The following is a 24,264-nucleotide window of genomic DNA, read 5'->3' on the forward strand; positions in this document are numbered from 1 at the left end:
GAAGGAAAGAATGCACATAGGTTTAGGCATTGACTCCTAAAGGGGTGGTTCACCTTTTTAATTAACTTTTAGTATGTTCTAGAATGTCTAATTCTAAACAACTTTTCAATTGGCCTTGGTTTTTGCTTTTTTATAGTTTTTGAATTAATTGCCTTTTTCTTCTGACTCTTTCCAGCTTTTAAATGGGGGATCACTGACCCCATCTGTACGGCTACAAATGTATTGTTATTGTTACTTTTCATTACTCATCTTTCTAGTCGGTTCCTCTTCTATCCATCTTCCAGTCTCTCATTCAAATCAATGCATGGTTGCTAGGGTAATCTGGACTCCAGCAACCAGATGGTTGAAATTTCAAACTAGAGAGCTGCTGAAGAAAAAGCTAAATAACTCAAAAACCACAAATAATAAAAAATTAAAACTAACTGCAAATTATCTCAGAATATCACTCTCTGCATCGTACTAAAAGTTAATTTAAAGGTGACCAACCCCTTTAAGTGCCAAGACTGGACCAGACAAGAAATGTTCTAGTGCTCCAAAAGGTAGGACCTGGCTTTCTGTTTAAAGAGATTTAGAGAGTGTTCCATACAGAGGAATTCAGGTATGGAATTTCAGATTGTGCTTTACTCTGTTAAGGAACATGACTGATTACCTAACAGTGAGTGCCTGCTAAATAAAGGGCATTACTTAGGTACGATATGTCATTTTGCAAATAGAACAAGCCATATTTAAATGTGATTTTTAAAAAATGTAAAAAAACATTCTTAGCAACCAATTTGCTGGGTACAAGTTTGTAGGGCCTATTGACACAAACTGGTGTACAAACTTTGGATTTACTGCAGGGGGGTCCCCAGCATCATCAGGTGCACTTGCACATGATATGTAACTATGCAGAAAATGTTTTTTGTGTGCCTTTTGTGTTTTAGTTTTCCTGCGTTCTTCATAGATTCCTTGTGGGTACTAACATGAGGATGGGTAGGACTATGCAAAAAGTGTGGAATGCTCATGTTATAGGAGAATAATGCATATCCTTAAGGGACACTAAAGATATAGAACTGGGCTCTTGGGTTTGACATTAAAATGCCTACTGTCCACCATGGATTTTTATATTCTTCCCGTTGCCGATTCTCCAAAAATATGCAGTCAGATAATTGGCTTCTGATAATACCTACCCTGGTGTATTTTGCATGTGTATATTAAATTGTTGCCAAAGATACTTTTCCATAAATAAAACATCCTGCAGAACTAAATCTGTTAGTGATTTCAGAGGAGGTTCATGGGATGAAGAATGGTTTCATGACCAGACAAGCCAGGTAGACCTACTGGAACACTATAGAATGCTAATTTAAGCTGAGAAGAGGGTGTGTTAGCAGAAATGTTTTCTCATCTAGATAACCAAAATTAAAGGAAAAGTATACCCCCAAACAATGTAGATTTCTATAAAAATATATTGCATAAAACAACCCATATGTAAAACCCTGCTTCATCTAAATAAACAGTTTTCATAATATAGTTTTTTAGTAGTATGTGCTATTGGCTAATCCTAAATACCTTTCTGGTCTACTTACACAACTGGTTCTAGCACACCATGGCATTGGTAAATGAGGCACTATTTGTAAATGCCCAGATCAAAAGTAACTTAGCTGTAGTTGAACATACACTATACTAAATCAGCAACCTCAGCTTTAGATAAGGAGTTTGACTATCTTTGTTGTATTTTGAGAAACAAAAGACATACACATTGCTGCTATTTTAAAGCTGGAGTATTATCCAATATTATGGAACATGCAGTACACAGTTGAAGAACATAAAAACACTTCATGGAGGGCTGTAGGAAAACTGGTCTTCTATCTCTTAGTATTGTTGTCAATATCATTTTCACTGTATGGCGTGAATAGCAATTAACACTCTGGCAACCGTAATTGGTGAACCTAGAACCCAAGATCAGAAAACATATTATTTTGGGGATGGGGGGAGGATGTATCTTGGTAACGTTCCCAAGTCCTGATGAGTGGAGCTCAGAGCAAAAAGTAGGTCTGTTACAATTTCTTTGGTCTTGTGCTCTGAATTGTATCTTGAGTTCCTCCTCAGTTTGTGTCTCCTTTAACAGTATTTGTTCTAATTCCGTTATAAGGACATCAAAAGAAAAAATGGAAAGCTCTCATTGCACTATACTTTAGGGTAGAGGCACATGATGCTATTTGGGGGAGATTAGTCGCCCAGCGACAAATCGCCTCATCTTCAGGCGACTAATCTCCCCGTAGGGTTGCCACCTGTCCGGTAAAAATGATGGCTGATCCCAATGTTATTAATAGGGAAAAAAGAGAAATATATAGGAAGGCCGATATTTTTTTCCAGAAAAGGTGGCAACCCTATCTCCTGCAATGCCTTTGTTTTCCAAAGTCTCCCGAAGTTTCCTCGTGAGGCAACTTCGGGAAACAAAGCGATACGAGTGCCATCCCGCCGGTGATTTAGATTTTAGGCGACGGGAGGCAGTTCAGGGAGATTAGTCGCCCGAACAAGAGGCAAATTGTTGTCGGGCGACTGAATCTCTCTAAATCTTCACGTTTCTCTTTCCTTAAACGCCCACAGGGAGTAGTCACCGCAGCTCGCAGAGAAGCGCCTAAATCCTGCCATTTATAGACCCTGTCACTATTAGTTCAGTCAGAAAATACTCAAATGTGTTGGTTTTGAAAGCATATAGCCTTGTGTCTACAATATTTTTTATTACAACAAGCCAATACTTATTTATTAAGTCTTTAGGACTGAATTATCGGTTTCCAAGCACAATTTAAGAACTGGGGAAAACATTACGGCAGCCATGAAGCTAAACTCTGAAATGAGTCAGTCCTGATACCAGAAAGAGGCTGCTTGAACCCGCCTATGTGAAACGGCCCCGTTTCCATGTGACGCTCACCAGTCTTTTGATCACATGATGACAGAAGTCACATGATTCTTGTCATCTTGCGTCCGAGTAGGAAGTGCAGCGAACAACGAGGCACTGGGGAACATGGAGAGATACGACAAAGCTGCGCTAAACGCTGCCGATGTGCCGCCCCCGTCGTTCAGTCAGTAAGTGTTTCATGCGTGGCAGGAAGAGTAATACGGTACAGGATTTGAGGCAGGAGGAGGCGGAGAGATGGTGCCCTGTCTCGAGGGGCTGGAGTGACAATGACAATGGGACTGATGTTAGGAAATGCGTGTGATCGCTCATGAGAGCAAATGAGAATCACAGTCAATTCCATATGGCACATGCATGTTTTCTTTGACATTAGGGCTGGATATTTAGTAGTTCAGGGACATTTGTGTTGTGCCCCAAACATTAAACTGGTCCCTCGGGGCGTGGGGACGGGGCATAATCAGGACATATAAATACTGGAGGCCCGGACTGGAATTCTGTGGATTCTGGCAAATGCCACATGGGCTGCTGTAAGATTCCATAGACAGTCAGTATTTATTGAGCTGGTGGGGACTATTTGGGCCTCTGTTTAGTTGAAATGGGCCTGGGCCTATTTTGACTCCCAGTCCAGACCTGCTGGAGGGAGAATGTTAGGAGGGGGTAGTGCAACAAAAGTGCGTTAGGGACATTTCTGCGAACAGAACAGTTAGGCCAGATTTCCCTCCATGCCCAACACAGTTTTATCAGCAAACCAAACTGAGCTCATTAACTCTGTTGTCATAATAAACAAGCAACTTGCTAAGCCTTGTACAAACCTGTCTGTGCTCCCTGCAAACCAGATTCGTTTCCCCAAATTCCTGTGTAGCTTACATACAATACAAACCTTATTTAGAGAGAATGTGGCCTTTGCCACACTCCTTGTATCGGCCTACATGTAAAAGATGCTGCTTCGCTGTTATTTATATGGGTGCACATCTGTAATATATATATAGCAACATATGTGTGTGTATGTGTATGTGACACTGGGGCTGTATTTGAACACGTCATTTGAGGGAGGGAGGTTGGGTTTTCGCGCCAGAACCTGGGTATTTAAGGGTAATTTGTTTGTATTCATGTATCTTTGACAAAGGCTGGTGTTGCAGCCGAAACGTTAGATTTTCTAATAAACGCACTATTTTGCAATAAGTCCTGTGCTGTGCGGCTTCTTTGGTGAAGATTGTATGCGGCTTTTGCGAGGCATGCACCCAGGCTACGTGACGACCGTTTATCGTGAGTGCTGGGATTTTGGGGAAGTATATATATATATGTGTGTGTAAAGCAAACAATCTAAGCAATTGAATTTGTTTGGGTGTAGGGGTGCCTAATGTATCCCCCCCCACAGTGAATGTTCCTTTCCTTGTCTTTTAATTACAGATGCAAGAGGATAGCCTAATGTGAATCATCCACGCTAGCATTGGATCATTCGGTTTTATCTCATTGCAGTGTTGCATTTACTGCTCAATTTTTGCTTGCCAGCCTTAAGCTGGCCATAGACGCAAAGATCTGATCGTACAAATCGAGGATTCGTACGATTTTCGGACCGTGTGTGGAGAGTCCCGACATTTTTCGTCCGGCGGAGATCGGTTGTTTGGTCGATCGGACAGGTTAAAAGATTTCTTTCGGCTGCCGATAAATCTCTGTGTGTATTGCCGATCATACAGAGGGAGACTGTCACTAGCTTTGGCTACTTACAGTTACTGTCAGGGGCAGAACATCAGCTGATCTGTTCTTTTGTACTTTATTTGATCGGAATGGTTAGTGGCGGGTCGGGATATGGGAAAGTCTGATCGTACGATGATTCGTAAGATCGGATCTTTGCGTCTATGGCCAGCTTAACACTGTAATCAAAGTTCTTGCATCAGTTGGACCCCTGTCCTTACAAGAGTTGGGAAAATTGTTATAGTGTTGCTTTATTAATTAATTTCTCGGGTTGTTCCACCATGTTTTAACATTAATGTGCTTGGAGTTATAGTACAGCAACATTTGTATTGAGTAGAACTGGTACGGAAGGTATATGTCTCCTATAAAACTGGTAGAAGTAGGTGCATTTCACTTACAATCTAAGCAAGAGTACACTGTCATGCCCAGTTCATATTTCTAAAATTGGAGATGATGTAAAACCATTTGTGCACATAGAACAGAAATAAAGCTTTCCCACAGTGTCTTTGCTAAACAAACATACTAAAATTGACGTTTTAGTGTTATGTAATAAAAGTTGCAAAGCTTGCAACCAAGTAACAGGTAATTTACTGGTCACCTCTTTGAAAACAAACATTTGATTGGTAGTTATGGATTACTTCAGCTGGGAAAATGTTGTCTATTATTACATTATCCCCACAAAGAGAAAGTCATTCTTAATTACAGTGGAGATCAACATGTTTTAAAATGTCTTAACAAGGCCAAGCATATTTTAACCATGGATGCACCGAATCCACTTTTTTGGATTCGGCCGAACCCTTTGCGAAAGATTTGGCCAAATACCGAATCAGAACCCTAATTTGCATATGCTAATTAGGGGTGGGAAGGGGAAAACATTTTTTTACTTCCTTGTTTTGTGACAAAAAGTCACATGATTTCCATCCGCACCCCTAATTTACATATGCAAATTAGGATTTGGTTCGGCCAGGCAGAAGGATTCGGCCGAATCCTGCTGAAAAAGCCAGAATCCCGAACCGAATCCTGGATTCAGTGCATCCCTAATTTTAACCAAATGAGTATATCATAAATTCTAATGCTTCATTTTAAAATGTTTTTTTTTATACTTGATTTTTTCAGGAATGGAGGCTCATTGGTGTCTACTTTAAAGACTCTTCTCTTCTTTACCATCTTAATGATAATGTTGCCAATAGGCCTCTACTTTTCATCAAAGGTCTATGTGTTTGAAGGTCAGTATACTGGAGGCAGATTTTGTTATAGTTACTTAAAATCCTGTCTTGAAAAGCTGCACCTATTGGTAATACGGTACTGCACTTTTTTTCGTTTATATTTAGATTTCAGATTATGTTTCTGGGGTGTCTAACATGCATCCCTTTCATTTTATAAAACTGCAGTTCTCGGTTCTCTGTATTCTCTATATATATATATATATATATATATATATATATATATGTATATGTATATGTATATATATAATATATACACCAAATGAACAGGAACGCACAACCAAAAAAGGATCCAAAGGCTGTCTGCTAAATATGTAAATCTTCCCTTCAATGACGGCACTCCAAATACAATCAAGCTTAGACAGTCAGTTCAATTCATATAGGTTTATTTTGGTGGACCAACGTTTTGATTCCACACAGGAATCTTCGTCAAACCTATATGAATTGAACTGCCTGTCTAAGCTTGATTGTATTTGGAGTGCCGTGATTGAAGGGAAGATATATATATATTGTTTGTGGGAAAGGGCTTCAATAAAAGAATGAGTTATAAAAATATATAAAAAGTAGCAATGACCATAAATGAGCCTTACAAAGCATTTGTTTTTTAGATATGGGGTCAGTGACTCCCATTTGAAAGCTGTAAAAAGTCAGAAGAAGAAGGCAAATAATTCAAAAACTATTTTTAAAAAATGGAAACCAATTGAAAAGTTGCCAATATGACTTTCTATAACATATGAAAAGTTTGGTAAATGAACCATCCTTTAACTCCTGCAAGAGCAATACTTTTTAATATGCATTTTTAGAGGGTTATTTAGCAAGGGTCGAATTTTAGAGTTTTTTTATACCTCGAATGAAATCACAACTCGAATTGTTTCTAATATAAGAAAAAACTCGAATAGAATAAAATCAATTCAGCCAATTCGGGGTTAACAATCCAAAAACTCAAATTAATCGAGTTTTTGGCGGTAAAAACTCGAATTGATTTAATTCAGGGAAAACCTTCTGGAAAAAACTCGAACATCATGAAGGCTATTAACATATTTAAATGGTTCAAGGAATCTCTGCCAGTGACTCCTACTTTACCTCGACAGGTTTTAGATGGTGTATTTTCAAATTTGAGCTATTTCCAGGGTCGGGGTATATTACAAATCTTGAAAAATGTTTTGTTCTTTTTTAACCTGAAAATGTGACATTTGACCAAAAACCTTTTTTTCCCCCCTCTTAGGTACATATGGCATGTCTAACAGAGACAGTTACTTTTACGCAGCAATTGTGGCAGTGGTTGCCGTGCACGTGGTCTTGGCTATGTTTGTATACGTGGCATGGAATGAAGGCTCTCCGCAGTGGCGCGAAGGAAAACAAGACTAACGCCTCCCTTCTTCACATGAAACTTGGAATAGTTTGCATTTTTCATTTAACGCTAAGTTTGTTTGTAAATGTCGAGGAGTTGTACACACTGTAACAAGGGACGTTTGTGTATATTTTTTGCAATATGTGTTGACATTTCCTAAACTATTTCTGCCGCCATTTCAGATTTATGCTTTAGTGATAAGCCCTGCCTAGCTCAAGTGTTTCCTAGAGTATGTGCCCCTTCCATACTTGTCTATATGTAAAGCAGAAAAATGTTGGTCTATTTCCAAGCATCTGTTGTCCAACCCAACCCAACTTACACTTAATGTGATCTGTTGGTGACTAATGTGCTGTAGTCCTTTTATTCACTGAAGTTGGAAATGTTAAAATGATCTTCCTAAATAAACTGTTTTCCATATTGTAAAGGTTTCATTTTTTAACCCAGCAATGCTCTAAAGGGTCACAGTATTTTCCAATTATGATTGTCCAGTTGTATTTTACCAGTATACAAATTATGGGGGGAGATGCTTTTTTATTTTTCCCCCTTCCTCCTATGAAGGTATAACAGACTTGCAATTTTACCTTACCTAAATTGCAGTAGTCAGAAGATGCCTTGCTAATACCTTTCCACTATTATCTCTTCTCCCCTTATAGTTTCCTCACACATAGCTTGCATGTACAGTGTATTGGTTACCCATTGTCCATGATACAATGTCACATGGCCACGAATGGAATACAGGAAATTTTTATTTATTGAAAAATTTACCACAGTCTTGTTTGTTGGAAATTTGTTGTGTTAAAGGAGTTGTCCACCTTTTAAGTTAACCTTTAGGGGGTTATTTACTAAACTCTGAATGCAAAAATCATGAAAGATTTGATTTTTTTTTTATATAAAATCGGACTTTTAGAAAATAACAAATTTTTCCAAATTTATTAAACCCAGAGGATGGAAAAGTCAGAATCAGAAAATCCGGCATCTCAGACCTGTCGAGGTTGCATTAAAGTCAATGGGAGAAGTCCCAATGATTTTTTGATGTGTGCTGGGTATTTGGCAATCCGAAAAAATCTTGAAAATCTGATAAAAAAATTTTTTCGCGAAAGTGTATTATAATAAATAAGCCCAAAAAAACGGATTTGGTCTGAGTTTTTTTCAGAAAATATTGAGATAAATTCGGACTTTGATAAATAACCCCCATAGTATGATGTAGAGAGTGATATTCTGAGACAATTTGCAATTGGTTTTCAGTTTTTATTATTTGTGGTTTTTGAGTTATTTAGCTTTTTATTCAGCAGCTCTCTAGTTTGCCGTTTTAGCCAACTGGCTGCTAGCGTCCAACTTACCCTGGCAACCATGCGTTGATGTAAATAAGAGACAGGAATATGAATAGGAGAGGAGCTGAATATAAAGATAATTAATAAAAAGTAGCAACAAATGTGTTGCCTTGCAGAGCATTTCTTTTTAGATGGGGGCAGTGACCCCCATTTGAAAGCTTTAAAGAGTCTGAAGAAATAATTCAAACCTCTACCAAATAAAAAATGAAGACCAATTGAAAAGATGCTTAGAATGAGCCATTCTAAAAAATACTGAAAGTCAACGTAAAGATGAAGTCTGCAGGAACACCCACTCTTGCTTTTATTACCAGCTCATATATGGCTAATTGGCTGACATTTCTTCTTGCCTCTGCTAACGACTAAATAAAGCTAAAGGCTCACTAATAGAAAAGATAAAAAATGTCCTATTTGCAATTACTCATAATGCGCACTTAGCCCGTGTTTATGAAAACACTGCACAGATTTCTGGGAAACGAAACAAATAAAAATCACCTTACCTTAAAAGACCGGTAAACACCATAAAGAGAAAAACGGAATCCAATGTCTTTCAAGAATATCCACAGAACTGGATATATGTTTACCTGGATACAATATATTTGTACAAGATGGAAAAACACATACAAACTTCTCAGTGGGTGTAAAGTAAAATGTCTGCTGTCTCTCTTTTTTTCAATGTTTCAAACGTGCACCTAACACCTTCATTTTCGTCTCACTGAAATTTGATAAAAGTGTTGTTTTGCCAAGTTAATCTTACTGTACTCATTTGGCACGGTCATCAATGAACCAGATCCTTGCCAGATTTGATTCTTTTGGTGCAGGCTTATCCAGTGCTGTCCTTGCCTAATGGTTTTTAAACCTGTCTGATAGATCTCATCCCAGTTTTGGGCAGTTATCCTGTGGGCAGGTCTTCTGAGGGCCAACAAGCTGCCTAGTTGGCAGCTTTGGGCGGTGCATGGTCAGCTTTAAGGAATAGTCCAGTGTAAAAATGAAAACTGGGTAAATAGATAGTATGTGCAAAATAAAAAAAAAAATAGGCAAAAATGTAATCTATAAAGGCTAGAGTGAGCGGATATCTAACAGAACAGAACCCAACTTCCTGCTTTTCAGCTCTCTAACTCTGAGTTAGTCAGTGACTTGAAGGGGGAGCACATGGGACATAACTGCTTACTTGCTGAGTTTGCAATTGATCCTCAGCATGCATTAAATTCAAAAGCAACAGTTATAACCCATATGGCTCTCCCTCAAGTCACTGATTGGTTACTGCCTGGTAACCAATCAAACAAAGAGAGCTGCAAAGCAGGAAGTAGTGTTCTGTCTATTATGTTAGACATCCAGCCACTCTTTATACATTACATTTTTAGCTGACTATATTGAAAACATGTTTTATTTTGCACAGTCTATCTGTTTACCCAGTTTTTTTTATTTTTATACTGAACAATTCCTTTAAGAATTGCACAGTAATCTCAATGTTGAGCAAAATGACTTAAGTAGTGCTAGTCAGGAAGATTCTGATTGGACAATCATCTTGCATCTGTCACTTATTTCAGCCAGCCTGTGGGTCTGTACCCATAAGTTAATGATAAAGCAGCAAAACCTGTTTTTGTCTGTGTCTGGTACTCAGCTCATCTCCACAGGCCAGACTGAAATCAGTTACACTAACTCTTACAAATCAACAGCACAGGAAACACAAGTGGAAACAGCTGAGAGTTCAATAATTTGTAATAGACAAAATCATATGTTGTCTGTGAGTAAGTGCTCTAGTGCAATTTAGCACCACTGTTAGTAAATTATCTCCTAAATGTTTGAATAGTCCCTGCCAGCTTATGAATTTCCCAGACATGGGCACCCACTAACCTAAGGATCAGTTGCGTGAGAAAAATTCTGAGCTGCCAATAATTTTGGGAAGATAATTATAGCAACTATGTTCGAAGCCAGCAAGAACATTCAAATGTACTTAGTACCCAGGTCAGAACTGAGCCCCAGATTCCAGAACTGCAAGTTATTTATCTCACTTTGTTGTGAATCTGTCTCTGTCCAGGGAACACTGACTTCAATGTGCAGTTCACATACAAATGTACTTTTCATTTAATCTATTTTGAACATTGTCTTTATTTTTTGGGATTCTTATATTAATTTGTCTATTTTGCCTCTATTTTGCCTCTCTCCAATATAAATGCTATCTCATTTCTAGGGTCAGCCAGAAAGGAACATGGGAGAAAACCTTCAATAGTAATGTTGCTGAACTACAACTTCTAGAATACTCAAGTGTATTATCAAGGTTTAGTGGATGGGAGTTTTAGTCCAGCAACACTGAATGATGCATTTTCCAAAGCCTCCCAGTCCACACACACACACACACACACACACACACACACACACACACACACACACACACACACACACACACACACACACACACACACACAGACACACACACACACACACACACACACACACACACACACACACACACACACACACACACACACACACACACACACACACACACACACACACACACACACACACACACACACACACACACACACACACACACACACACACACACACACACACACACACACACACAGCACTCTATAAACCCCACGCATGCCAGTAAGATGACTGCAAAAAATGGTCAATTAGCACTCTAGTAACTCCATCCATGCCACTGCAGAAAAGGCTGATAAAAAAATCCCAGTATTATCACGCCCATACAAGTGTATGGGCGTCATTTCTGCGGCGAAACAAGGCGAAAAAATGTGCCCATCCCTAAGGTCTACTACATACAATTTTCATACCAAGCAGCAGCAGCTAGTATTTTGGCCTAGAATTTAATAAAATCAAACACCTGTGGGTTACTAGAACATGGCATATTTTGTTTTGTTGTTAGTACATTGCCCAATCGTCGATTGTACCCCTCTAGGGAATCCTAGAGTAGAGATCAGGGTGCGCAGTACCCGCTATATCCAATAAAAGCCAAATCATTTCCTGAAAACCTTATCCACATATTTGGCCAGTTTACTTACCACTGTATCATTCCATAAAGTTGTACCACTTAATAGCAGGCGCCATTGTTTTCAGCACCAGAACAGTACAAATCTGGTTGTAAAAATGATTTTATAGTAATTGTCATCTATATTAAAAAAAATCCTCACATTAAATCTTACAACAGTTTGCCATGAACAAGGTATAATGGATGTTGAAAACAGAACATACAGTACTAATAATATATTGTTTTAGCCAGGGCTGGATTTATGTGACACGGAAGCTCTGATTCATAAGATGAAATGAAATTACAGGAGTATTCCATCATCAGCAAATGGATTAAAAATGTAATACACTGAATATACACACAGGTCTGCATGTAATTGTAAACAGCAGCACACAGTACAGTTCTCTCAGAATGGCATTCAGTTCTCAGTCATGGGCAGTCAGTGGCAGTCTCTTTAAAGGGATACTGTCATGGGAAAAAACATTTTTTTCAAAATGAATCATTTAATAGTGCTGCTCCAGCAGAATTCTGCACTGAAATCCATTTCTCAAAAGAGCAAACAGATTTTTTTATATTCAATTTTGAAATCTGACATGGGGCTAGACATATTGTCAATTTCCCAGCTGTCCCAAGTCATGTAACTTGTGCTCTAATAAACTTCAATCACTCTTTACTGCTTTACTGCAAGTTGGAGTGATATCACCCTCCTCCCTTTTCCCCCCCAGCAGCCAAACAAAAGAACAATGGGAAGGTAACCAGATAACAGCTCCCTAACACAAGATAACAGCTGCCTGGTAGAAATAGGAACAGCTCTCAATAGTAAAAACCCATGTCCCACTGAGACACATTCAGTTACATTGAGAAGGAAAAACAGCAGCCTGCCAGAAAGCATTTCTCTCCTAAAGTGCAGGCACAAGTCACATGACCAGGGGCAGCTGGGAAATTGACAAAATGTCTAGCCCCATGTCAAATTTCAAAATTGAATATAAAAAAATCTGTTTGCTCTTTCGAGAAATGGATTTCAGTGCAGAATTCTGCTGGAGCAGCACTATTAACTGATTCATTTTGAAAAAAAAAAACATTTTCCCATGACAGTATCCCTTTAATTATAGAAGATCTTTAGACTATAGAAGAAGCATTAGACAAGTGTACCATATTTGCAATTGACATAGCTTAAAGTGGAACTATCGCAAAAATTAAAATGTAATATTAGTTTCAGCATACTGAAATAAGAAACTAAACACAATCAATTAAAAATGTTGTACCGTTTCTAAAATAATCTAGTTTATCTTCCCTATTCCACTCTCAGCATCTCCTCATTTGAGTGAGCTCTAATACATCTGCTAATATATGAGATATATTGGATCATTCATCTGACACCCAACTGCTGCATGAAGACAGAATGAGGAGAAACAGATGCTGAGAGAGGAATAGGGAAGATGAACTTTTTTGCGATAGTTACCCTTTAAGATGAACAAGCAAGCAAGAAACGCCCAGTGTCGTACACGTGAGTAATTGTATTGGAAATTGCTGGCAGACTTAACATTAACCAAACTTAAGGATATTTTGCACTACTCTAACTTGGTCTTGGTGTGATATTTTTACTTAGCATAGGGTGCTCATATCCCAGTTTAGTAATCTGCATAAATTTGCTGTACCTGGACTATAGCCTTTGCATGTTAACATGTGCATAGTATACATTTACTCAACCACACTAGATATATCTCAAGGTAATGCATTTTTTTGCAGAGATCTGTTTTCACTTGGACATGGAAAAGTATATTTCTGTTGATTAGTGCTAAAAAAATAATAATTCATGAAATGTGTAAGAGGGTGAATACTTTTTATAGGCACTGTAAATATACCTTTGCTCTCTTGTTAAAGGACTTTCTCATCCAAGATATGGATATGTACTCTCTAAGGGTAAGGGCACACGCTAAGATTCGGGGAGATTTAGTCGCACGGCGACAAATCGCCTCTTCTTTGGGTGACTAATCTCCCCAAAAAGCCAGGGGAGAGAGAGAGAGAGAGAGAGAGAGAGAAGGTGGCAAATGTAAAGCACCTAGATAAAAGGTAATATGGCTAAGAAAGCCTTCATTGTAGTAGAGGTATGGGACCTGTCATCCAGAATGCTCGGGACCTGGTTTTTTTTCTGTAATTTGGATCTTCATACCTCAGGTCTACTAGAAAAACATTAAATAAACCCAATAGACTGGGGTTACTTCCAATAAGGATTCATTATATCTTAGTTATGATCAAGTACAAAGTATTGTTTATTACAGAGAAAAAGGAAATCATTTTGGATAAAATGGAATCTATGGGAGATGATTTTTCTGTAATTCTGAGCTTTCTGGATGACTGGCTTCAAGATAAATGATCCCATTCCTGTACAAAGGATAGCACTGATTCATGGACATGTAACTGCAATTTATAATTCTTCCACAATAGCAGAAATGCTTCATATCTTTAAAGTGACATAAGCCATTCACCTTTTTTATAGGATTCTGTATGAAGGGACCCATACCTGTATATGTATACTGTAGCTAGGCATTCTGATGTTATAATAGCTGTATAGGTATAGGACCTGTTGTGCAAATGCTCGCACCTGGGGTTTTCCTTAATTTGGATCTCCATACCTTAAGTCTACTAAAAAAATCTGTTATACGTTAAATTATCCCAAAAATACTGTTTTTCCTCCAGTAAGGATTAATTATACCTTATGTTCAAGGACAAGGTACTGTTTTATTATTGTAGAACAGCTGTAGGTGGGCCTGAGAATAATGTTTCAGTAGTGTGACTTGCTGCCAGTGTATCCTAGATACCCTTGGGCTGTGGGCAACTCCCAGTAGTGTGTTGGCCCCTTTAATCACCTAACCCTCAGGTGAATCCTGTATGTCTCCTGGTGCACAGACCAAGCAAGTTGGATGTAACCGCAGTCTAGTGGGTTGCTTCAAACAATAACTTTATTTACAATGGAAGTAAATCTTGGTCACAGCATTCAGGCAGTATAAATTTTCAGACACATGCAAGGCAAACGATGGAAAACCTTCACACTTTGAGATATTGCAAGTAGATTCCTCCTAGGAGGTAGTGCAGCCCGTCTTGGTGATTTTCCCCAGCACAACCCCACAGGGTATCATTCTCCTTGGCACTTTCCTTGCTCTTGAGCTCACCCACTCAGGGGAGCTTCGCCAATGAGGCGAGTTGAGGCTCTCGCCTCGGGCGGCAGCACCCCACTAGGTACCAGGGGCAGCAAAAATGCCACTCCTGGTACTTTAAGAGCCAAATTTACGGTTTTCAACCAGGAATTTGGCTCTTCTAGTGCAGAGAGCGCAGTTAGGCTCTCTATGTCGCCCCAACTACTCTTCTTGTTGGAGCCAGAAAGCTGCTCACTAAATACATTCCCTCTAACTTTTGCACCTAGAATGACTATAACTCAAGCTTCTACCACTAGATAGACTTTCCATAACCACGACCTGTCACCAGCTCACACCCACTCCTGTAACTATCTTCCTGCAAAGTGGGATCCATGGAGAGAGAGCCCTGACCAAATGGGTGCTCTCCCTTTTAAACTTTTAAACAATGCCTACTGGGCAAGCAATAAACTTAATTAAATTACAATATACCCAGGAAAATGGACAATAGCTGCCTGGGTAAATCAAAGGACCACTTAGATGTCCAAATATAGGGAAAAACTGCCTGAGCAAAACCATACCTCCCAACATTCTACAAACGGAAAGAGGGACAAAAAAATTTGCTGCGTGGAGTGTGGCAAGTTTTTTTTTATCATGCTCCTTTTGCGGCAATACCTCCTAATTACCATGCCAATTTTACTAAATTTGCCAGGTTATGAAAGTTTGAACACGTTTCTGTAGTTTTTATGTTTTATTACAGTTTTACTAATGAAGGTGAAATGCCCTTTAAGCTGTGAGTCTAACTTCTCCCCAGGGACAAAACTGTTAAAATGTAAAAATGTATCTTAAGTATCTGGATCCTCTGCCAAGAGCCTATTAAGTTAGAAACATATCTTTTTTAGCTGTTCAGTGCAGAGAAATCGGGACTTTCCAGTACAAATGCAGGACTGCGGGTTAAGCTGTCAAAAGAGGGACTGTCCAGCTCAAAACGGGACAGTTGGGAGGTATGGCAAAACACTTAACCCTCAGGCTCTCTACATTGTTACAGAGAAAATGGACTGTTTTAAACATTTCAATTATTTGATTAAAATGGAGTCTATAGGAGACTGCCTTCTAGTAATTCTGAGCTTTCTGGATAATGGGTTTCTGGATAATAGATCATGTACCTGTACTACAAAATCAACTATGTAGCAACTATTTTCTTTTAAGCCAATTAAAATTTTCTTCTAAGCATTATTTTATTGCATTCTTAGATATTTTACATTTTTTTCTAAATTGATGCCAATTTACTTTACTCCCTGTGGGTAATTGTTCCCTTGTGTTTATGCATGTAAAAAGAAGCTACTTTCCTGTGATATTTAAAGACTTTCAAAAAATCTTTCAATTTGAGCTCTATCCACCTGCTGTCAGATGACACACAAAGCATCTCACACCCTGTTCCACTGTTTCCTATTTCATGGTGATTTTCTAAGAGAATGAGAGCAGCATTTAAACCAATCGATACAAGACCCACATACACTTCCTCATTCTCCTAAGATGTGTGCCAGTTATGTAACTGTCTCTAACTAATAGGCCAAATATTTGAATCCATCTCCCAAGGTCTGTCTGCTGATATACACAGTTCTGCAGGATTAAATGGGATTCATCGGCAGAATGGACAGGACTGCATAGTTATGTTTGCAATGCAAGTCCAACTTATATTGTGAGCGTTAAAGGGGTTGTTCACTTCTTCATACTAGGAGTTTACTCAGAGGTGAGCAACTCTTTTCAATAAATACAGTTGAAATTAAAATTATATTTATATATTCTAAATGTAAAGTTAGGACTTGAAGGTATGTGATTACAACTGGTACTGTGCAGAATATGTTGGTGATTAAAACTCTGAGAATGAGGATGTTGTACAATAACAAGTTGGATAACATTTAAAATATTTTGTGTGTGTAATCATTGCACAGGCAGATGGCAGTATGATTTGAGAAATGCTGTACTCTCCCACTAGCTACTTACAAAATGACTGATTCATGCTGCCAAGCAACCTGGTCTGTATGAAGTGGACAACTGGATCACTAGACAAACCTGTCAGACATGTATACATATATATATAATGGAAATGACATGTTATGTTTGTGCATGTTAAACATTACAGAACATTTCAGAAGAAATATGAATTGCAATACTTTTTCACACTGTGGGACGGATGGTAATTGTTTTAAAAAGTACTGTCCACTACCTCTCCTAACAACCATGCCGCACGTAGCTTTGTGTATTTATCTAACCTTGGAGCTCACTGCAGAACCCACAAACCAATTATTACATTTATAAGGACATGTTAAAGCCCACTGAACATTAAATTAATCTGGTCAGATGAGACAGATGAAAGTTTAAGAAATATTTAAACAATATTTGTTACTTTCTCTTAGGACACCTGCTGCCCGTGTACTTGTTATTATGATGCTACTACAGATTTATTAGGAATATATATTACACTTATTCAGTGGTACCACTGCCTTTCGTTATCAAGCCCGTATATAATTACATATTGTTCCACTTTTCAGGTACTTCAGTAATAGCGTAAACATTGCCAGAATTAATATGGCCTATCAGTAATTTTCTTTCATATCTACAGTAAAAATAATTTGTGGGGGTTGGCAGACATAATCTCAATGGATCCTGAGCTAATGGAGTATAAATTATACTACTGCAAAAGTCTGGATTAGAATACAAAATGGGTAGAAGACATTGGGAGGGTGAAACAGAGGCCTACATGACAGATACAATCAGATATCAGTGAAGGCCTCTTGACAACTGTGACATTCTAGGCTGCCTTCAGTATTGTGGGAGCTCATAGGCATGCTATTGAAAATCACAACTGAACATTCAGTATATAGCTTGTTTAGTGGAAAACTTGTTGTCCAGACCTGCCTAGATTGGCTTTTCTCATGTAAGGATATGCTATACTTGATACCTACCCCTTTTGCCTTTTGTACCCCCCTTTTCTAAATTATGAAAAGAATAAAAATAAAGAATATAAAAAAAAAATCACCGGTTGATAAGGGTGAAGCAACGCAAGGAGAAGCAAACCAAGGTGAAGCAGAAAGATGATATATGATATGAATGGAGAAAATATTGAGCATCATTGATAGACCAGTAACAACTCCCCCCCCCCAAAAATAGTTATTTTTTGCAGACAGCTATTTTTATTCAATGTATATAACTATTTCTTTAAGCATCAAATTCAAGAATTGTAGTGTTTTTACCGCAGCCCAGCTCGCTACATCTTTAATATCTGGTAATTACTAACTCCTTTCCCATTGTCTCTTGAAATAACAGCTATACATGATTCATATGTGCTTGTTCATGGGCTAAATTTAAAAACCATGTACTTGTATCAAGCAAAAGCTGTGGCATTATGATAGGCTAATGTTTCAATCACTTTGCAAGGAGTTTCTTAAAGGCAATCAAATCAAATTTTGCTTAGCAGCTACCATAAAAGCACAGATCATTTTGCTCCATTATGGCAGACTGTCTGTTTTATGCACTTTGTAGGGGGGCAGGTAGGGAGCAGCATAAGTTGAGATGCCTATGTGCTTCCCCAGTCAGGCCCCCTATATTTATATGAAAAGTGTAGGTCTCTGCATTATGAAGCAGCAATTTTACCCTTGACCTTAAAAAAAACTAATAATTGCTGCAGAAAAACAAATTCCCAAAGTCAATTTTGTAGTGATATAACGTGTTTGGTTCAAACCACTGGGGGTAAATAGTCTGTGTTGGACTGGCCCACCGGGATACCAGGAAAACTCCTGGTGGGCCCAGGTGTCAGGCCCTCTTGCTTCTAACCATTTGGCCTATTTCAAAGTCATTCCCTATTTCTTTAAGGGGGCTTAATAATGGAAGAATATAGTATATTATGAACAGACTAGGAAAAAAATAAGTTGAGTGCGGAGAGGAGGAATGATAGTTTGGAAAGTGGGCCCACGGTCTAAGGTTTTCTGGTGGGCCCCTGACATCCCACTGTATACACTGTATATAGTGCATAAAGTACCACCTCTTCTAAAATATAAGGATATTATAAGTTACCAAGGATTTCCATGACCATATAAAAACATGAGCCCGAAGTTTTTATACAGGTCAAGGAACACCGAGGTGACTTCTAATATCCTCATATTTGCAACAGGGGCAGCGCCGGGCCAACTCGGCCATTCGCCCTAGGCAGTCTGGCTGGTCATAGTGCCCCACAGCTGCACATGCACGAAAAACCAAGCAAGCGCATGCGTGAAAAAAAGATGCAGTGCAAAAGGAATGCACACGCCAACAAGAGCAGAGACAGGGGACTGGACTAGGGGGTAGAAGAAGCAGAGCAGGTACGTGTCTGGCGCCTCCCCAGTTTTGAGCCATAGGCATGTGCCTACTGTGCCTACCCCTATTTCCAGCCCTGAACAGGGGGTACTTTATTTATTGTAATTCACAAGTTTCAGTGAGTCATGTCACAGAAATGACATCATTAAGCTCGGATTATAACCGAAGACATCACTAAGCACCATTTATAAGGATATAATTTACAGGATATTCATAGCTTTTGTGTATTATATAGTGAATAAAGTACCCCCTCTTGTAAAATATAAGGATATTATTAGTTACCGAGGAGTTTCATGACCATATAAAAAAACGAGGCCGAAGGCCGAGTGTTTTTATACAGGTCATGGAACTCCGAGGTAACTTCTAATATCCTCATATGGGGGTACTTTATTTATTATAATACACAAATTTTAGTGAGTCATGTGACAGAAATGACATCACTACTCACCGTTTATAACTGATGACATCACTACTCACCGTTTATAAGGATATAATTTACAGGATATTCATGGCTTTTGTGTATTATATGTACATAAAGAGCAGTAAAGCCTAAATTACTTAACAGTTATGTCCATATTGAGTTTTTTGGGGTAGGGGTCGGAACTTCTAAAGGGAGTGAACACACTCTAAATGGAATTAAAGTAACACCACATTTAGATGCTAAATAGCTAACAATAGTACTATATAATGAAATTGTTTCTGAAATTATGAGCAGCAAATCTAACTAATTTTAAGAAAGCTTCCTTCTAGCGTGGTAGAAATGCAAAGTTGAGTACAAACAAGTGGATTGAATGACAGTACACAGCAGCTCCATTAATCAGATCTTTTATGTTAATTAAACCTTTACATTTGCCAGTGCAAAGAGGAAGCTACAGGCAAGATTTCCCCGACTGCTTTCTGTTTCCAGATAGGAGTTAAGTAAGACATGACGTTGCAGTCTAAGCAGAGGGCAGCCGGTAATGTTATGGTGGCATTTAGAAAGTAGGTCACTAGGTCAGGTACTGTACAGCAGGTCCTCACTGTGTGCCAGTTATAGCTTTTATTCACACACTGTTAATAACAGTGACCTGCCATGGCAAAATGAGCCAACCCATTAAGCCTCATTTGAACTGAACTGTTACTGACGATGCTTTATGCTCTCTTTCTGAACCTTCATATGAAAACATAAGACGATATTTTTAAAGTGTTGAAAACCGAATGACGTGAAATGCTGGTGTTTTTTTTATAGTGCAATCATTTTGGTTGACTTTTGCAATCCAGCTTAGTTATATGTTTAGCAGTGCATTCAGTACAAAGTATATGAATGGCGTATACAGTGCATAGTGCGACGCCAGTGACATATGGGTCAGAAAGTTATCCTATTAGATTTCTGGGTGATTGTTTGCAAAGCAGATCTGTCAGTGGAGTCAAATGCCCCTATAAACACTGGTGGTAAAAGCAGAGACCTCTTTACCTTCTGCATTGATCAGTATCTGTATGTAATCTGTGTGCTAGAAGTATACGATGATGTATGCTTCTACTGTACAATGCTGCACAATATGTTGGCACTTTATAAATATATAAATGATAATAATAATGATGATAATAATAATAAAAATAGGAAATTGGACTTGCAATGGGAAGAAATATGAGGCAAACTAAAGAATATTACCCTTTAGAGGGAGATTTATCAAAATATGAAAATTATTAGAGATTTTTATCCATTCTTGGATATTTTTCATTTGTCACTTGAATTCTCTCCTCTGTGGTTAGGGTTTCATTGTAAAGCAACTTTATCACTTTTCAAGTAAGTGGAGAGGGCAAAAGATATTTATTCATGCAAAAGATGATGGGGCAGATTTACCAAAGGGCTAAGGGGTACATTTATCAAAGAGTGAAGTTCCGCCACGAGAGTGAAATTCCGCAGCTCTCAATTCATTTCTATGGGATTTTGAAAGGCGTATTTATTAATGGGTGAAAGTGAAAGTTCACCCTTTGATAAATATGCCTTTAAAAATCCCATAGAAATGAATGGGGAGTGGCGGCATTTCACTCTAGTGGCGGAACTTCACTATTAACTTCACTCTTTGATAAATATACCCCTAAGTGACTAACGCTGGTAACGATTCACCAGCGTTACCGTTTTTAGGCACTTCGCCGATTTACTAATGGGCGCAGGTGTAACTTCGCTAGCAAAAGAGACAGACACTAGCGGTCATTTCCCAGGCGAATTTTTGCTCTGGCGAATGGACGTTACTCTGCAAATTCAATAAGATGCGGATTTTACTGATTGTTACCTCTTTCGCCAGATTTGCCTTCACCAGCTCAGGCCAGGCGAAGTGAAAAAGAGTGCATAGATCTTCCTCATTCTTCTTTTACTTACATCATATTTCTTAGTGGAAAAATTTGGTTTGAATGGATATCAGCTCCCAAATTATTTCATAAAAAAATGTGAGAAAAATTAATAGAAAAAAAGTTTAATCTGTAGCAAAAGAACAAATAAAATTGGCCTCCGAACCTTCTTAGTCTGCTCTAGAGCAATTAAGTAGTCCAGTTAAGTGTTGGCACAAATTTATTTAATTGGGAAAATGCATCTTCAGGAGAAGTAGTACTGTTTAAAAATAGTTTTTGTATTGATTTTAAACAGATTACAAAAATCATAAACAAATATCTTTAGATACCATTGAGCTTCAAAACAGGTTACAATGTAGAGCTAAGATGCAGGTATTTACAGAATCAGTGAATTCCAGAATAAGTGAATCTATCTTTGCACCGGTAGGGTTACTTTAAGAAGTGAGACAATATATATATTTGATGTCAATGTTGTTGATGCGGAAAAAACAGTAGTTTGTACTTGATCCCAACTAAGATATAATGAATCCTTATAGGAAGCAAAACCAGCCTTTTGGGTTTATTTAATGTTTACATGATTTTCTAGTAGACTTAAGGTACGAAGATCCAAATTACGGAAAGACCCGTTATCCGGAAAACCCCAGGTCCTGAACATTTGCATAAATACAGGTCCTATACCTGTATCAGTATTGCCTGAATACATGAACAAACCACTTTTGTATAATTCCACATTCATTTCTGTTCCATGAGACCAACATTCTGAGACAAAGCTCTGATCACTAACCCTTCAAGCCTTTTAAAAATTGTTTTTGTTCACATGGGACCAAGATCTCCTCAGCACTAACATTATATGATAATAAGTCCAGGGCAGTGATGCGTAAAATGTCATGCACTGTCCTTACAACTGGTCATGAATACAGCTCTTGAAATTAAAGCCAGGATGGACTTTACTCTTGCACTTTATGTGGCTGCAAACTGACACTTCATTATATCCGCAATCTTATTTCATAAGCTTTCATTTACTAGTCAGTAAGGGCAATGGAAAGTGTCTAGTAGGATTGATTTTAAGAAAAACAACCCATTAAATACAGAACAGGGTCTTCAAGTGTCAAGCTATAGTCACTGAAGTGCACATAAATTGCAGCAGAGGAATAGATTAGAGTTTTTTTGTTAAAAAAAATAAGTATAGTTTAGATTTCCTTGCCATTGCTATAGTTATGGTAATTGATATACGTGTGCCCAGAATAACTGCACAACACTGATTAAAGGGCTGGTTCACCTAGTATGATGTTGAGAGTGGTATTCTGAGAGGATCTGCAATTGGTTTTCATTTTATATTTGTGGTTTTTGAGTTATTTAGCTTTTATATCAAATAATTAAAACAAAAAAACTATAAAAAATAAACAACGAAAACCAAATGAAAGGTTGCTTAGAATTGGCCGTTCTTTAACATATCAAAAGTTAATTTAAAGGTGAACCACCCCTTTAAGAATAGCTACTGAACAGTTGTTATGGTTTGCTGCTCTGAAGCCCAACTGGTCCATTATACTACCTAAGCATGACACTACATATTTGTAAAAGTATTTAAATGGAGTGTTAGCACTTAAGACAAGAGAGGCTATATGCCCTCCCCCATGCTTTCGGATATTAGGATAAGGATATCCTCTCAAATAGTGTGCTGCTGTGCATACTGCAGTAAACCAATAAACATGACAGCCCCCTTTCGACAATACTTGCCCCTAGGCAGGTTTCTCTGTTGCCTACCCCTATTTCTGCCCATAGTTCAATCAAAAGATTAATGAAGTGCAGGTGATTTTTTTTTTACAAGTGTAGAAAAGTCAGTTTCACCCACTCCAATTGCTGACAGGGTGGTTAGCATGTTGGATATATTTACTTGTGAATACTACTAAAGGTCCAACCAATGTATAGGCATATCTTGCACAAAATTATCCATAGTGTGATGACAATCTAATGAAGTCATAGTCCATCTATGAATACATTCTGAGTTGTAAGCATGTAATATATTGCTCTACAGGTTTTCACATAAACCCTATAATGCAATGTACATTTTACACAGAAAATAAATCAAATAAAATAAATTTATGAATGTCATAAAAAAAAATATAAATGGAGCAATATACTTTCTGCCATTCTGTCATTAAGGTTGTCTTTTATTTCTGTATGGGAATGTGAATATTTTTATTGATCCATTTTCATGATATGAAGAGGAAAAGCTAATTATTCACAAACAGGGACCAGAGGATGTAGTGTTCCCAAAACTTAGTGGGTCCACCTATTATGAACAGTCCAACACTGCTCATAAGAAGCTATTTCATTCATGCGTTAAGGGTCAAGGGTTTTAGGCGTTTTCGAGTTTGAGTATTGTGTGTGTATATATATATATATATATATATATATATATATATATATATATATATATATATATATATATATATATATATATATATTCAATATCAAAACAGGGGGGTTGTGGGAGCACTCTAAAGGCTTTAAAGTATATATATATATATAAGTATAATAAATGCTATTGCATATGTACCCAAAACAGGGGTTATTTTGTTACAAAGTTATGATCATAAAATTGATAAGCCACCATACCACGTCAAGGTAAACCCGAATGGCGGTCCCTAGCTTGTTTTATTTTTTATGTGCATTCTAGCATTACCTGTAATCAATGTCCGTTGAACGCTGTTTTTTCACTGAGGGCTAAATCCTCCCCAGCCAGCAATCAGGCTATTAAAGGAGAGATATTCCCAAAAATACGCCCAATTTTAAAAGCATAGGATCACCACTAGTTTAAAGGGGGGTATGGGGTGCTACAACCACTGAAGCTATGCCACAGCTCCTGGCTAAATATACAATATCAAAACAGGGGGGTTGTGGGAGCATTCTAAAGGCTTTAAAGTATATATACAGTATATAAGTATA

At 38.0% G+C, this 24,264-nt stretch overlaps 1 protein-coding gene across 1 annotated transcript; it reads left to right on the top strand.

Annotated features, from left to right (window-relative positions):
• Positions 1–2,936: 2,936 nt before the first annotated feature.
• Positions 2,937–7,583, top strand: vma21.L (VMA21, vacuolar ATPase assembly factor L homeolog). Its single transcript, NM_001096021.1, has 3 exons — positions 2,937–3,069; positions 5,711–5,820; positions 7,043–7,583. Exons 1-3 carry the CDS (start codon positions 3,008–3,010, stop codon positions 7,183–7,185), a joined length of 315 nt encoding a protein of 104 aa, NP_001089490.1. The 5' UTR covers positions 2,937–3,007; the 3' UTR covers positions 7,186–7,583.
• The last annotated feature ends 16,681 nt before the right edge of the window (positions 7,584–24,264 follow it).

The sequence above is a fragment of the Xenopus laevis genome, chromosome 8L (genome assembly GCF_017654675.1).
Source record: "Xenopus laevis strain J_2021 chromosome 8L, Xenopus_laevis_v10.1, whole genome shotgun sequence".
Taxonomy (NCBI): domain Eukaryota; kingdom Metazoa; phylum Chordata; class Amphibia; order Anura; family Pipidae; genus Xenopus; species Xenopus laevis.

Bases quoted from the DNA above. Each gene is read 5' to 3' on its own strand.
- vma21.L (NM_001096021.1), top strand. From the start codon at position 3,008: ATGGAGAGATACGACAAAGCTGCGCTAAACGCTGCCGATGTGCCGCCC. The intron at 3,070-5,710 runs GTAAGTGTTTCA...TGATTTTTTCAG, and splicing joins CCGCCCCCGTCGTTCAGTCA to GAATGGAGGCTCATTGGTGT. The intron at 5,821-7,042 runs GTCAGTATACTG...CCCCCCTCTTAG, and splicing joins AAAGGTCTATGTGTTTGAAG to GTACATATGGCATGTCTAAC.